Source organism: Cnephaeus nilssonii, assembly GCF_951640355.1.
Source record: "Cnephaeus nilssonii genome assembly, chromosome: 15".
Taxonomy (NCBI): Eukaryota; Metazoa; Chordata; class Mammalia; order Chiroptera; family Vespertilionidae; genus Cnephaeus; species Cnephaeus nilssonii.
Window position 1 is genome coordinate 43,980,282 of NC_137086.1, and position 16,431 is coordinate 43,996,712.

A 16,431-nucleotide genomic window follows, 5' to 3' on the forward strand; every position below is an offset into this window, starting at 1 on the left:
GGGCCTGGGCCTCCCTCTTTGGGGCGATTGTGGGGCCCCCTGACCAATCACATTGTACCCGCCTAGGCTGGCCTGGCACCAGTGTGTGTCATAGCGTGGTCATCTGGTTGTTCTGCTGTTTGGCCATTAGGTCAATTTGCATATTACACTTTTATTATTATAGAAGATATTCACATATACACAAAAGAAAGAGAATTACCCTAGCTGGTTTGGCTCAATGGACAGAGTGTCAGTCTGCGGACTGAAAGGTCCCAGGTTCGATTCCAGCCAAGGGCACATGCCTGGGTTTCGGGCTTGATCCCTAGTAGGGGGCGTGCAAGAGGCAGCCAATCAATGATTCTCTCTCATCATTGATGTTTCTATCTCTCTCTCCCTCTCCTGTCCTCTCTAAAATCAATAAAATATATATTTTTTAAAAAAAGAAACAGAATTCTATAATGGACCACAATATACCTATCAACAACAGAAAGTTGAAGTCCGGCCGGTGTGCCTCAGTGGTTTAGTGTGCACCTGTGAACCAAGAAGTCACGGTTTGATTCCCGGTCAGGGCACATGCCTGGGTTTCGAGCTCAATTCTCAGTAGGGGGCATGCAGGCAGCAGCAGATCAATGATTCTCTCTCATCATTAATGTTCTGTCTCTCTTACCCTCTCTGAAATCAATACAAATATATTTTTAAAAAATTTTTAAAAAGAAATCCTTTGATGGTGTGGATTAAGGAGTGGGGAGAAAGCAATGCAGTCAAATCTCTAGGACTTGGATAAAGAGCAAAATGGAGAGATACAGACTTTTACATTAGTGGGTACAGGATAGTTAACATTTAACATATACAGTGTGTAGAGTTAATATTTACCATTTACAGTGTATAGAAATAGATAACATTTAACATGCTCCTATGAGGTTGGTTAGGCCTTGAGGGGTCTGGAAAAGAAGATTACTTTGGTATTTCCAAGGTCTGGTATCCTAGATTTATAAGAACAATGAATGGGACTCCTTTAAGATAAAGGTTAACCTTTTAGTAAGAAAAATATAAGCCTGGGGTGCGATTACCACTGTGACCTGTCTAGTTAGGGATTTATAATCAGATCATTTTGTGTAATTATTTCTCTGGCTTTTGAGCTTGTCAGGTTTCCTACATAGCTATACCTATAATCTAGATTCAATAATTATCAAGATTTTGCCTCCACTGCTTTATCTATCCCTGTTTGCATCTCCTCCTCCCTTCCTTTTTGTTACTTAAGTACTCTAAAGCATATGCCAGCCTTCACATCACTTTACTTTGTCTAAAAAATTTAATTATTTTCTTACATAACCATATTCCATTATTACACCTAAAATTAATAAATCCTCAACATCATCTAATACCCAAACTATATTGAAATTTCCTCAATTATCTAAAAAAGGTAGTTTTTTTTTTACATTGCTTTGTTTGAATCAGAATCCAAACATATTGAGTTATTATGTCTTTTTAGTGTGAAGCAGTTCTGACCTTTTTTTCATGCACTGACTCAAAGAAACTGATCAATGCTCTCACATTCTGGATTTTTCCACTTAAAAAAATTTTTTTTTAAATCCTCACCTGAAGATATTCTTTTTAATTGATTTTAGAGAAAAAGGGAGGGAGAGGGAGAGAGGGAAACATTGATCGTTGCCTAACTTTACATCCAAACTGGGTATTGAACCTTCAACCTGGGCATGTCCCCTAATTGAGAATCAAACCTGCGACCTTTTGGTGTATGAGACAATGCTCCAACCAATTGAGTCACACTGGCCAGGGATGGAATTTTTTACTCTTTTAATTCAATTTAATTTGTCTTTTTGTTATTGGGTTGTAAATATGGTTAATTTTTTAAAAATATGCTTTTATTGATTTTTTTAGACACAGGAAGGGAGAGGAAGAGAGGGATAGAAACATCGATGATGAGAGAACCATCAATTGGCTGCCTCTTGCACACCCTCTACTGGGGATCGAGACCAAAACCCAGGCATGTGACCTGATCAGGAATTGAATCGTGACCTCCTGGTTCATGGGTCTACGCTCAGCCACCAAACCACACCGGCCAGGCAGTAAGGTTAATTTTTTTTAAATTTGCTATTCAGAAATCATGTCAGATTTTTAAAATGATGCAAAAATAGTATTAAGAACTCCTACACACTTTAACCCAGATTTCTCCAATATTAACATTTTACCACACTTGCTTTATTCATTCTATTTTGTTGAAGATAAGATGCCCTTTACCTCTAAATACTTCAGTGTATTTCCAAAAACAAGGACATTCTCTTATATAACAACAGTGTAATGGTCAAAATCAGAAAATGATGCAAGGTTAGTAACTAATCTACAGATTTTATTCAAATTTCACCAATTTTTCTTCTAATGTCCTTTATCAGATTTAGGCTTTCAAATCTATTTTAACATTTCTTACCTTTCAGGCATTTGTACCTTAAAAAAAAAGTTACTACCAATTGCTATTACAGTAGTCCCTAAACTTGTTTGCACATTAGAATCATCTGGAGTTCTTTTAAAAATTCCTAGAGAAAATTCTTAAGGAAAACAAAGATGAAGGCATCACAATTCCTGAATTCAAACTACATTGCAAAACTATAGTAATTAAAACGGTATGATACTGGCATTAAAACAGACACATACTAGTGGATCAATGGAACAGAATAGAGAGCCCAAAATAAACCCACACATATATGGTCAATTAATTTATGACAAGGGAGCCAAGAATACACAATAGAGAAAGGACAGTCCCTTCAATCAATGATGTTGAGAAACTTTGACAGCCACATACAAAAGAATAAAAGTGGACTTTTATGTTACACTGTACACAAAAATTAAGTTAAAATGGATTAAAGACTTGAACTCAACACTGGAAACCATAAAACTCCCAGAGGAAAACATAAGCAGTGAGCTCCTTGACACAGGTCCTGGTGATGATTTTTTTATACTGACACCTAAAGCAAAAGCAACACAAGCAAAAATAAACAAATGGGACCACATCAAACTAAAAGCTTATGTACAGTAAAAAAAAAAAACTATCAACAAAATGAAAAGGCAACCTACTGAGTGGGAGAAAAGATTTGCAAATCATATATCTGACAAGGGGTTAATATACAAAATACATAAAAAACTCATACATATCAACAGCAAAAAAATAAAATAAGAACAAACACAAAACAATCCAATTTAAAAATGGGTAGCCTGGCTGGCGAGGCTCAGAGTTTAAGCATCAACCTATGAAGCAAAAGGTCAGGGCACATGCCCAGGTTGCAGGCTCAATCCCCAGTGGGGTGCGTGCAAGAGGCAGCTGACTAATGATTCTCTCTCATCATTGATGTTTCTATTTCTCTCTCCCTCTCCCTTCCTCTCTGAAATCAATAAAAATATATTTTTTTAAATGGGCAGAAGAGCCCTAGCCAGTTTGACACAGTGGATAGAGCGTAGGCCTGTGGACCAAAGGGTTCTGGTTGGATTCCGGTCAAGGGCACCTACTTTGGTTGCATGCTCCTCCCAGTCCTGAGCCCTGGTCCCGGCTCCTGCAGAAGGCAACCAATGAATATGTTTCTCTCACATTGATGTTTCTTTCTGTCTTTCCTTCTCTCTTCCACTCTCCCTGAAAATCAATGGAAAAATATCCTTGGGTGAGAATTAACAAACAAAAAATTTAAATTAAAAAAAAAATGGGCAGAAGATATGAGTAGACATTTTTCTAAAGAAGGAATACAGCCCTAACCGGTTAGCCTGCAGACTGAAGGGTCCCAGGTTCTATTCCAGTCAAGGGCATGTACCTTGGTTGCGGGCACATCCCCAGTAGGGGATGTGCAGGAGGCAGCTGATCGATGTTTCTAACTTTCTATTTCTCTCCCTTCTTCTCTGTAAAAAAATCAATAAAATATATATTTTTAAAAAGGAATACAGATGGACAACAAGTACAAGACCGAAATGTGAGTTTCCTGAACCACAGGCCTGGATAGGACTTAGGTGACCACCTCTATAAACTTAAAGCTGGGAGTAAATCCAATTGCCCACTCAATTGCCCACTAGGAAGAGTGCAGCATGAGTGGGCACAGAATCCCGGGGTACACAGGCCTTTAGGAAATGGAGGAGTAAGAAATCTGGCACTGGCACCAACATGCTTAGGGCCTGATAAGGAAGAAGAGGTTTTTACATCACTTGGAGGAGCGACTGGGGTTCTCCCGAAGGTACCTCCTGTAACCCACAGGGCGGTGAGCTCCCTAAGCCCAGTAGAGACCCCAAACCTTAACTTGGCATGGGCTTCATTTAGGGCAGTGATGGGCAACCTTTTGAGCTTGGTGTGTCAAACTTCGCCAAAAAACTGAGCATAACTCGGGTAGTGTGTCACTCTGAGGAAAAAACTAACTCCAAGACTCTAGTCGCAAATGTTTCATCCTCAGGAGCAGCAAATGTTTCATCCTCGGCATGCGGCCGCCTCAGCGGCCGCGTGTCATCAGAAATGGCTACGCGTGTCAGTGCTGACACGCGTGTCATAGGTTCGCCATCACTGATTTAGGGCTTTTGCTAAAAGAGGGTGCTAGCATAAGGTGACCAGACATCCTGCTTTTGGCGGGACAGTCCTGATTTTTAACAATTTGTCCCGCATCCCGCGGCGTTTTAAAGAAGTCCCGATTTTTGGAAAGAATGCACGACAAGCTAGGGAACAGCGGGAGAACAGGAAGGAAATATACGGTTTTCGGCGGCCATGTGGCTATTTAGCCAGGATATGAGTTTTATATTATTTTTGTTAATTTTATGTTAAACTTTAATAATAACAAATAATTGTTGAGAACTGATTATCGAGAACTGCTTATCAAAGTTCACATTGTTGATCAGTTGTTAGAATTCAACCACCATTGTTTGGACTTAATGAACAATGGCATTTTTTGGGATTGGCAACGACGAAAACATTTTGTAACTGTCTCTCAGACGATACACATCGTACTGCGTGCTAGTAAGCTAGTTAAACAAGTGATGTCATTACAAATCAGCTATTCAGATAATTTAGGTAAGTAATTTATTTATTTATTTCATAAATACATAAATTTTCTTGAATTTAGCAGACAGTACTCGTATTATTTATATTTTATAGTGGCGGCAAAAAGTCTAGTGCCGACCTTGAAAGTGACACTTACGACTTACATTATGGCAAATTCAGAGGAAAAATAATACAAGTTAGTATTGTCATTATTTAGAAAGAAATATAGGATTAAAATAATTTTTAAAATATAGTTACTTTATAACAATCAAATTAATTTAATTTATAAACTAACAATAAAATATGTTCATGTAATTATGTACCTACTTACTGTGTTTTTAAGCAATATGTATATAATAATATATAATATAATTTTAAATTATTTTTTTTAGATTTTTAACATAATGAGTAAGAAAAGAGGATGCAAGTTCAACGATGATCTAAGAATTGAATTTCCTTTTATTAAAAAAACCAAAAGCGATTACAATATAGACCAAATTTTTAATCAAGAACCCGCCCCCGCCCGGCCCGAAACCGGTTTGGCTCAGTGGATAGAGCGTTGGCCTGCGGACTCAAGGGTCCCAGGTTCGATTCCGGTCAAGGGCATGTACCTTGGTTGCAGGCACATCCCCAGTGGGGGTGTGCAAGAGGCAGCTGATCGATGTTTCTAACTCTCTATCCCTCTCTCTTCCTCTCTGTAAAAAATCAATAAAATGTATTTTTTTTTTTTTAAAAAAGACACACAAACCCCCTCCCCCCCGACAATGGTGTCCCGCTTTACCAATGTTAAAATCTGGTCACCTTATGCTAGCATGATGCAAGCTGGCCTGACCACGAGGAAGTCACTTGTGCCAGGAAGTTGGGTCTGGACTTGGGAGGAGAATGCGTGCGGGCGGGGAGCTGAAGGTGCAGCAGTGCCAGCTCAGAGCCCGGCTAGGATTTGCCGTGGGAGGCGCGATTCCCCGCCCTTTCGGTTTAGCGGCTAAACTTTAGCCCTTTCCTGGCGCCGCCTCCTCTGCGGCGCTCCGGGAGCTGAGGCCCTGGTCCCCGCCCCCTCCCTTCGCGGCCCGCCCCTCCCCGCCCCGGGGTCCCTGGTACCTGCGCGAGCCCGCGGAGTCTGAGGCATGGAGGGCGGCTGTGGCCAGCAGGGCTGCCTGGGGCGCGCGGTGTGCGTGGTGACCGGGGCCTCCCGCGGCTTCGGCCGGGTGCTGGCCCTCCTCCTGGCCCCGCTGCTCTCTCCCGGCTCCGTGCTGGTCCTCAACGCCCGGAACGACGAGGCGCTGCGGCAGCTGGAGGCCGAGCTGGGCGCTGGGCGGCCCGGCCCGCGCGTGGTGCGGGTGCCCGCCGACCTGGGCGCCGAGGCCGGCCTGCAGCGGCTCGTCGACGCCGTGCGCGAGCTCCCCAGGCCCGAAGGGCTGCAGCGAGTGCTGCTGATCAACAACGCAGGTAGGACGCCCGCCGGCGGGGCACCGGCCCCCCGTGCGGGCGCTGGGAACGCCCCGCGTCTCGTTCCTTCTCCCTCTCACTGCCCCCGGCGCTGGGGACTTGAAAGGTGACTGCTAGCAGTCAGAAAAGGCGCCCGAAAGTCCTAGTTGTTGCCCTATGCTCATTCCATGTCCTCCTCCCACCATTCGCCTTCCGCCCTCCGCCCCTCCCGGCTCAAGGCCAGGTTTTCCTGGAGCCCCTGCGGAACTTTCCCGATCGTCTCGCTCAGCGCCCTCTGGCGGAGGCCCGAGTCCGGGCGTGGGGTCTCCCCGTGGTAGGAAATTTCCCCGCTCCTGCAAATGGCCCCAGAGCTCTCCCCCAGTCCCCAGACCAGGGCCTTCTCCGTCTGCAACTTGGGGTGAGTGGGCGCCCCAGGTGTGTGTGTCTGCAGAGCTGCCAAGGGAGAGACGCCTTCAGAAGCACTAGGGCGGCGACTCCCGATAGGTCTGGATGGGAAAGGGGTGTCTGGAGGAGTTTGGGGAGGGCTGGGAGAAGAGAAAGTCCGCTGGCACTGGGTGATTCTTAAGTTCTGGTTTTTCAGGCACGCTTGGGGATGTGTCCAAAGGCTTCGCCACCCTGGCTGATGCTGCTGAAATCAACAGCTACTGGGCTCTGAACTTAACGTCTATGCTCTGCCTGACGTCCAGCATCCTGAGGGCCTTCCCAGACAGTCCTGGCCTCAGCAGGACTGTGGTTAACGTCTCTTCCCTCTGTGCTCTGGAGCCCTTCAAGGGCTGGACACTGTACTGTGCGGGGAAGGCCGCCCGTGAGATGATGTTCAAGGTCCTGGCCTCAGAGGAGCCTGGTGTGAGGGTGCTGAGCTATGCTCCAGGTAGGTGGGACATTACTGCCATCCCTGTCCCCCTAGAACCAGCTGGTTCCCCTCTGGGGGCTGGGCAAGGGGCCTAGTCTGGTCCCTCCAAATATAGTGTTCCCTGAATCATGAGCCATCGTTCCTTAAGGGAAATAAAGGACCCAAGGAGGTTAGACCTGGCAGGAGCAGGGAGCCGTAGTTAGAGGGCCGGAGAGAGAGTAGGGAGCTGCCTGCACTGGAGAATGGGACCAGAAAGTCTGAGCTATTAGAGTTTGAGAGTCAGGGCTTGAATTCCAGCCCGTACCCCATTTCCTCATGTAAAACGGGAGGTTTTACTTGTCTCTCAGGGCAGTTAGGAGGACTGAATCAGGTAATATATGTGAAAATCCCTCATTGTGAAATGCGATCTAATTGTTAGCGCTTCTGATTGTTAGATAGGACTTACCACCCTATATTAACTTCATTTGTCTACTTCTCTATCTTGATAGGAAAGCCTTGAAGGCAGGGAATATGCCTGCATGTCTCCAGCACCTAGCAAAGCCCCCCCCCCCCCCCCCCCCCCATTGAGTCGGTCTGCAGGAAATGTTAGTTGAATGAAGAGCACACAGACATTGTTGAATGCTGACCATATCAGCCTGAACTGTGCTGGAACACTGGTGGGGGGTGGGGGAAATTCTGGGGTAAATACGATAGGGGCTTCACAGAAGTCAAAGTGTAGGGGATCTTGTGACGCTTGGTTTCTCACGACTCTACCATGATGCCACTGTGCCTTTCTTAAAAGTGAGGCTTGAGGGTTGCTGCAATTAGAAGGTGGTGACAGCTATTGTTTAATGTCTGAGCAGCTTAGAGATCTAATAGTCTATTCCTCTTGTCACCCTGGAGGCAAAAAGGTAGAATGACCTGACCAAAGTTCAGAAGTGACAGAGCCAGGACCAAACTTCACCTCCAAATTCGTGATCAGTGCCATTTCTACTTCCTCATGCTCTCCAGTACCCAGTTCTCCCTCACACATACTGAGTTACTCTTCCAGCCAACATTCAGCTCAGCCCCCAATCTGAGCTCAGCCTAGGACTTATTCAGTCAACAGTGAGCAAATGAAAACCACAGCCAGGAGTGGAGCAGACTCCAGAATGCCATGTGACTGGGTTAGATCCCAGTGGACTCTGGGAATTAGGAGGGAGTTGAACTTTTTGCAAGGCTGCCAGGGCCTGAATGAAGGTCGTGGTTTCATTTCCGTCTCTGAAAGAATGTTGTAACAGGTGTCCAAAGTGGGGGCGAGGGGGACGGGCACTGTTGGGCAAAGTAGCAAGTCCCCACTTACCTGGAATGCACAGGTAGTTGAAAGACATTCAAGGATCAGGAGGCTGGCTTTTCCAGCCACGAGATTGCTTTACTTTCTGCCCCTGAAGCCCATTAACTCCAGATTCTGGGGTGCTATGGTTCTGATATGAGAAACAGGAAGTGTCTATAAGAGTTCACTGACATCACTTTAGGAGGAGATGCTGGTTGGACAGGAGATAATAAGTTTGGTTGTACACAGGGTGGTCTAGAGGGACCGTGTTCAGTGGGCATTGGAATTTGAGCTCAATAGTGACAGAGTGGAGCCTTTGGTGGTGACTGACCACACATGTTAGCTAAGATAAAGTGTGGCCTCTGGCCCGACTTGACTCCACCCCACTTCACACACACAGCAGAGCCCCCTCATCTTCTGCTCTTTATCCCCTAGGGCCCCTGGACACAGACATGCAGCAGTTGGCCCGGGAGAACTCTCTGGACCCAGACTTGCGGAAAAGGCTGCAGGATCTGAAGACAAAGGGGGAGCTGGTGGATTGTAGGATGTCAGCCCAGAAGCTGCTAAACTTGCTTCAAAAAGATACGTTCAAGTCCGGAGACCATGTTGACTTCTATGATAAATAAGCCCATACCCTTGGCTTCCTGGGGCTCTCTCCCCCCCCCCCCCCCCCACTCTTGGGCACACCCAGAAGCCCTGTGCCTCCTCACATCTTGCCACAGTGGCACCACCAACTCTGCTTTACACAGATAAGCACTCGGGCCTACTGTCCTGCTCTCAGACCCAGCCAGCTGTGAGGTCACTGGGGCACTCAGTTCTTAGGGGTCTGTGTTGAGCACCCTGAGTTAGGGGGAGGCTTATGGGAGTTAGGTGAGAGAAGTTAGTGGGCATTGGTGTTCTCTCTCCAGGAATAGAATTTTAAGGATGGCAAAAGGAGGACAAGAAGCTGCAACACTGAAGAGAAGGGGTTGGGTCTCCTTCCATGGCCCGTCCATGGGGAAAAGGGGGCAAGCTGCTGCAAAAAGGAGGGCCCAGTAGATTCACAGATGGCCTGGCGGGGAGGAAGGACAGCGAAGTTTCAGCCTCTATGGATGCCCTTTACTCAGGGTAACAGGACCTTCTATTGAACTTCAAAGCCTCATTCTTACACCTTCTCCCTCCAGAACCTACTGTTTGTTCCCCAGATCGGGGGTGGCGGGCTGAGAGTTTTTGTACATGTCAACAGATACAAATAAAGTGTGAATTGTCCTTTATTAGTGTCAGGAGTACAGTCATGCCTCTGATACAGGGCCCATGACTAATCCCCTGGTTTGCTGGGCCCAGGGGTATTCCTGAGGCAATGAACCCAAACATGGGGTGCTGCCCTTATTTCCAGAGGAGTTGTGGGGCTGTGTGCCCCTTCTCACTGAGTCCCACCCAGTGGCAAGCCCAGGTTCAAACAAAGTTGGCCAAGATGGACACTCCCAGACACCTGTTCCTTCATGCTTTTTTGCCTGTAGTGACCCCAGTCTTGACTAACCTTTCCTCACCCTTGTGCTATTCATGAGGATCCAGCCTTTAGGGATGGGTCATTTCCCTGGCTCTCTTGGATTCCCAAGTCCACCCCTTACCCACATGGCAATGCTCTGAATGGATCCCACCTCCTCAGGGGCCTGTTGTGGGCCCTCCTGGTTGTACCCACCTGGTCCATGGTCCTGGTCCTGGAATGGGCCTAGGACCAACATGCCTTAGGGGAAGGTGGGCAAGATTCCAAGAGAGGGAAGCCTTGAGAAACCAGGGGTAGGACCAAACCCACGCTTCTGCAGGTGAATAGATGTGGACAAGCTGGGGGCTCTGCAGTGGTGGTCAGCCAGCCCCTTCCTGGCCTGTATTTGGGAGGAGAGCATGGTCCCTGCCAGCCATCTCCAGGACTCAGCCCTGGGTCTGACCCAGCAGGAGGGAACGTTCTTTGTTCCTCCTGTGCACAGCAGAGGGCGCACCGAGGCCATGCCTCTGGCTGGAGGGAGGCTCGGGGCTGGAGCTGGCCGTGCCATGCTGGGTTTCCTAGGAGGGAGCAAGCAAATTATGCTCTTTTTTCACTCAGCAGAGCCTTTTTACTCACTGGAGTCAAAATTGCTATACACAAGATTCCTGCTCTGCCACTTACCAGCTGTAACCCAGGGCAAGTTTTTTCTCCGTGCCTCAATTTCCTTCTCTAAAAAATGGATTAGCAGGTGCCTTCCTTAAAGGGCCATTGTATTAAATACCCCAGTGTTTGTAATGTTAAGCACAGTATTTGCCCCATAGACGCTACTGTTATTCATTGCCCTTTAATATCAAGATCCAGACCAGCCCAGATCCCCACTTGCCGCTTCATCTCTTCCTCGTGTCCCAGATGCCCTCCCGCCGGCTAAACCGAGGCAAGAACTCTCACTGTGCTGCTCCTGTTCTGGGCCTCGGTAGGGTCCGGGGTTCAGTCTGGACACCTTGTCTTGGACTCCCTGGACCTATGGGACATGCATGAACCTTGAAGTCAACAACCCTCAGTCTAACTTCCCTCTGTGATGGAGGTGCTGTGGGGTCTCAGACAGGGCCCCTTCCCTGCCTGGGCTTTCCTTAGAACAGATGAGCACTAACATGCTTCCTGCAAACCTTCCTTCAGGTTGTTTCCAACATGGCCCGACTGCCTCTGAGGACGTCAGGTTTGCCTCTGCAGGTGGGGCTGAGCCAGCCTGGGTGGGTATTGGGTGGATTTCCCTACCAGACCCCTTGTGCCCATGGAAGTGTGAGGATAGTCGGCGCCAGCCCAACCCCTAGGGCCGTGATCGGCAAACCGCGGCTCGCGAGCCACATGCGGCTCTTTGGCCCCTTGAGTGTGGCTCTTCCACAAAATACCACGGCCTGGGCGAGTCTGTTTGGAAGAAGTGGCGTTAGAAGAAGTTTAAGTTTTAAAAATCTGGCTCTCAAAAGAAATTTCAATCGTTGTACTGTTGATACTTGGCTCTGTTGACCAATGAGTTTGCCGACCGCTGCCCTAGTGGATGTTCCAGCAGTTTTTCTCCTCTCCCCACCAGCCTGGTTGTCCAGGACTTAGCAGTACCACATGTCCCCACAAGGTGGCGAGAACCTCTCACGCTTGACACTTGTCCTCTAGGAGCCCAGGGGTTTATAAGAGCCTTGGAAATGACCCTAGACCTGTCTCTGTCTTCATGCCCTATAGGGATCTGGGCTCTCAGGGGCCCTCCTGGAGCTGGAGAAGCAGAAAGGCTAGGATCTCTTCCCCTGGCGGACCCACTGGCTCTGGCCACAGGGATTCCCAGGCCTCACTCCTTGGCCTGGACTCAGCCTCCCCAGGTCCTCCACCACTGGGGCAGGGAGACTTTCTTGCCAGCCTCCGGGCCATGAGCAGCCACCGATCAGAGGGTTAACAGTCTGTGTTCCCAGAATACACACAGGGGCACATGCAAGCACACACACAATACATGCCTGCACATGCCCAGGGCCCAGCTGCTAGGTTGAGCGGGGGCCTCCGCTTAGCCAAAAGGCAAACAAGGTTTCTCTTTGTCTTTGGCATGAATGAGCGGGGCAGTTTTTTGGTTTTGTGTTTTAATACCCCTGAGCTGGGGGCTAGCAGCTGGCCTGTGAGGAGCAGGGGAGTGAGGGTAATATTCCAGGGACCTCCAGCACCTCTGTCCACGAGGTGGACAGCTGGGACTAGGCTGGTCAGATGCACCCCACCCCCTCCCAATTCCTGTCCTTTATCCCTCGAATACAGTGCAGGCTGGTGCTTGAGCCCATTGTTAGCCAAGCCTGGAGGTACCCAGCTGCTGCTTCCCCGCCCCCCACCTCAGAACCACAACTCCGTGTCCTGCTCTATCCTAGCATCTCTCCACGTGGCACTTTGAGGAGCTAAGCTCCAGGAAATTGCCTTCTGGTCTCCTTCACGTGAACCACAGCCTCTCCCTACAGAACGTGGCCTCCTATGCTGACATGTCTGCAGTAATTCCATCACACTGCACATGTGTGCACCCCTGTGTAACATGCCCAAGACTGCCCAGTGTGCTCCCTCACTTTTGGGGTCCCAGGTGGTGACAGGGTGGTTGCCAGAGTGGGGACACCTCTCCCGTCACCGAGGCATCTCTCAGTGATCTGGGGTGTGGGGGCGGAAGGGAATGGACCAGGCCACTAGATAGCTTGCAGGGAAGCTAACAGGAATTACTCTGGGCCTTGGGCCAGCTGGGGAAGGGTTAAAGGGTGGCTGAGGAGAGGACGGAGTGAGCTATCCTCGCTCCCCACCCCAATCCTGAGGTCTTCCACCTGCAGTGCTGGGAGCCAGGGCCACGCCTGGATGTTGTCTCCGACTTTTGAAGTAGAGCCCACCTCCCCATCCTGCCCCAGAATTATTGTTGCTTCCCAGTAACAAAGACTCCCCTACTTTGCTCTTTCTATTCCATTTCACCTATCCTCCTCACATACTCCCCCTCAGCCCGCCCACCTTTAGTGTGGAAAAGGAGAGCCCTGGGCTTCTATTTTCAGGGAGGGGTTGGGGAAAAGGAGAACGGAGGGAGAAGGAAGTTCCTTTTTATTTATTTTTCATTTTTTAATACTATTTTAATTGATTTCAGAGAGGAAGGTAAAGGAGGTGGGGGAGAGAGAGAGAAACATCAATGATGAGAGAGAATCATTGATCAGCTGCCTCCTGCACACCCCCACTGGGGATTGAGTCTGCAACCCCGGCATGTGCCCTTGACGGGAATCAAACCCAGAACCCTTCCGTCCTGAGGCCGACGCTCTATCCACTGAGCCAAACTGGCTAGGGCTATTTTTTTTTTTTAAAATATATTCTTATTGATTTCAGAGAGGGAGAGAGAGATAGAAACCTCAATGTTGAGAGAGAAATCATCACTTGCCTCCTGCATGCTCCCTACTGGGAATTGAGCCCACAACCCGGGCGTGTGCCCTGACTGGGAATCAAACCGTGGCCTCCTGGTTCATAGGTCGCTACTCAACCACTGAGCAACAACAGCCAGCTGAAGTTCCTTTTTAAATTTGGGGGCTCCACCTCTCAGGCCTAACCCTCCTTCCCCCGCGCCCCCCCCCCCCCCCCCCGACACACACACCCAGTTGACCCCAGAGTCTCAGAAAGTTTCCTTTAGCTGACTAACCTGGAAGCTGTCTGGTGGTTTCTTAGTCCACAGGCCCATGCCCCTCCCCATAGCAAGGAAGAGAGGGGCCCACTCCTCACAGCTGGTGCCTTCTCTTGGAGCTGAAGGAGTCTGTCTGGCCCCTACTCTGGTTCAGGTTTTGTCCACTGCTACAGAGGTGTTTCCTGCCTGGGCCCTGCCCTTTTAAGCTCCAGCTCGATCCCAGCAATCCCAGGCTCAGGCTCAAGAGGCTGTGTGTATCCCACAGATCTTACCCAGACCTTACCCACTGACGCACTGTTGAGTGTTTGATGAATGAATGAATGAATGAATGAATGAGCGAGCAAGTGAGGGAGTGAATGCCCACTGCCAGGTGTATAGTGAAACATTTGAAGAGTTTGCATGTGATGCCTGGAGCCTAGGAGTTAGGCCTCTGCAGGCCAGCTTCAGCTGTATGGGTCCCCACCCAGCCCAGGCATCCCTATGTTGGGATTCAACCCCCCCCCCCCCCTTGGAATCCCTAAAGGAAATCCCACATGTGGAAGTGGGTGGGACTGATGGGTGTCAGAATCACCTGGGGAGTTTTCAAAAAAAAAAATTTCCCTGTCCCATTGCTCTTCCTTCACCCAGATGCCAATTCAGTGGATCTAGGTGTGTCCCTACTTTGCACTAGAGCATGAAGAAGTGAGCTGTGGAAATAATTAATTAATTAACTTTTAAAATGAGCTGTGAGCCTTTGGAACGCGTGTGGTATTGGCAGTGATCAAAGGAAGCGGCCCTCGGGTAAGGGAAGTTCAGGGGACAGAGGCAGGGTTAGGGGTTGAGTTTAGTCTGAGATCAGAATTAAAGATCAATATATGGCCAGGGTCAGGACCACTGTGAGGCCAGACCTGGGGTCAGCACAGGGCCATGGCTGGGCTCGGTCTGTGGTGAGGGTTGGGAATATGGAGAGGACAACGGGAGAGGCCTGCACTATTGCTAATTTACCCATAAATGATGAGCATCCCATTAAGAGAAAAAGGCCAGGCCTGAAGACAGTGACCAAGGCTGGGGAGCTGCTCTCTGGGCCCTAAGACAGCCCCAGATTCCCCTGTGACCCCTGGCCAGCGGCATCATTGTCTGGAACAAAATGGGCTTTCTCTGAGAGTCTGTCCTTGCAGCCTGCCTGGGTGGGACAGGGAAGGGGCCTGGGGGCAAAGTGAGGGAGCTGAGAGCAGCCAAGTCTCCTGTCCTCTCTGGAGCATCCAGGCCACGACAGAAACGGGAGGAGAGTGAGACTGACAGGGTGAGCAGGACAGTGAGAGGGAATTGAAGAAACACAGAGAAAACATGGGCAGAAACACAGACAGACAGGAAGATTAGCTAATATAGTAAGACATATTCTGATGGAGGGAGAGAGATTGCGGGAGAAGCCGCACACACTCTCAAACACTCATGCACTCTCTTTTTCGCACACACACACTCACGCACTCACACACACCGGGGGGTGTGCTCACGCAGCCTCCCTGAGCCTCGCTGGAAACAATCCCGCTCTCGACGCGCGGCCTCAGCTGCACAGGCGGTGCCGAGCTGTTACCTTGCACATCTGTCAGCTCCAAATGTGGAAGCTGTCATAGGGTTGTGTGTGTGAGTGTGAGAGTGTGTGTGAGAGAGAGTGTGTGTGTGTGTGTGTGCGCGTGCCTGTTCCTCCCCGAGAATGCCGAGGCCTTAGCCCGGCAGGGGGCGGTCCCCGAGGGCCTGGAGGGTCTCAGGAAGTCCACGCCTGGGAAGCCGGTGCTGCTCCTTCGTGTCCTGCACAGGGAGAAGCCTGGGGGCTGCCCAGCTTTAGAGCTAGCCCACCGGACTTGACTTCTGTGGCCTGGCTTGGCCACTTACAGCCAGGTGGCCCTGGGCAGGCGGAGCAGCTAGTCTCCTCCTTGGCAGGTGGGGATGTCAAGTAGCCAGGCTACCTGCATCCCAGAGGGGTGGCGACGAGCACCTGGCCTCAGGCATGTCGCCCACTCCTGGGACATCGGGGATTCTTAGCATCCTGCTTATTATAGCCGGGAATTCCTTCTGTGTCTGACGCCTGACTCCCCGTGATGCCCCCGGCACCCAGGTCCCCCCGGGGGCACTGAGGACTTGCCCGCCTCTGGCCTGCTCTTCTCCCACATGCTTTCCCTGTCGGACCTGAGGATGGGCCATGGGCACTGACTCCGCTGCAGAGGCCTGAGAAACGCAGACGCCCCGCCTCCAAGAGCAGAGAGGTTTGGCACAAAGCCAGGGAACACGGGAATGCTTAACCCTTTCTTGTAAGGATCCTTGGGTCGGACACTGTGCCCTTTCTCTCAGGTGACCCTTTCCAGGTTTTCATCTCCCGTGTGTCAGGAAGATTTTGTGTGTGTTTGCTTTAATTTAAGCTAATCATGATGAGATTTTGCAGCAATGAGGAAGGCCCCAGAAACTATTCAGAAAGTCCCCTGGCTTGTCGCTCTGAGTAAAACAGGGACCCTGGCCAAAGGGACCCAACCCTGTGTCAGGGCTCGTCCCACAATGCCATGTCCGCCTAGGTCAAGCCTCCCCTGACCCATAGAACTGGCCCTTTCCAGACACAGAAGGTTTAGAGCAGGGGTCCTCAAACTTTTTAAACAGGGGGCCAGTTCACTGTCCCTCAGACCGTTGGAGGGCCGGACTATAGTTTAAAAAAAAACTATGAACAAATTCCTATGCACACTGCACA

The 16,431-nt window shown here is 49.4% G+C and overlaps 1 protein-coding gene and 1 long non-coding RNA gene across 3 annotated transcripts in view; one reads left to right on the top strand and one right to left on the bottom strand.

The window, feature by feature from the left end:
- The window catches only part of LOC307111554, a 33,753-nt gene extending 27,519 nt beyond the window's left edge, over positions 1-6,234 (bottom strand). The window contains exon 1 of one of the 2 annotated variants that reach the window (XR_013814604.1): positions 6,098-6,234. This is a non-coding gene — a long non-coding RNA (uncharacterized lncRNA). Of the gene's footprint in view, positions 1-5,800; positions 5,903-6,097 lie in introns of those variants that run through there. The other variant, XR_013814605.1, reaches the window with a different exon arrangement.
- SPR (sepiapterin reductase) lies at positions 5,964-9,842 on the top strand. The gene is made up of 3 exons (XM_079791573.1): positions 5,964-6,445; positions 7,026-7,316; positions 9,025-9,842. The coding sequence occupies exons 1-3, from the start codon at positions 6,124-6,126 to the stop codon at positions 9,213-9,215; spliced, it is 804 nt and encodes a 267-aa protein (XP_079647699.1). The 5' UTR covers positions 5,964-6,123; the 3' UTR covers positions 9,216-9,842.
- Positions 9,843-16,431: the final 6,589 nt, after the last annotated feature.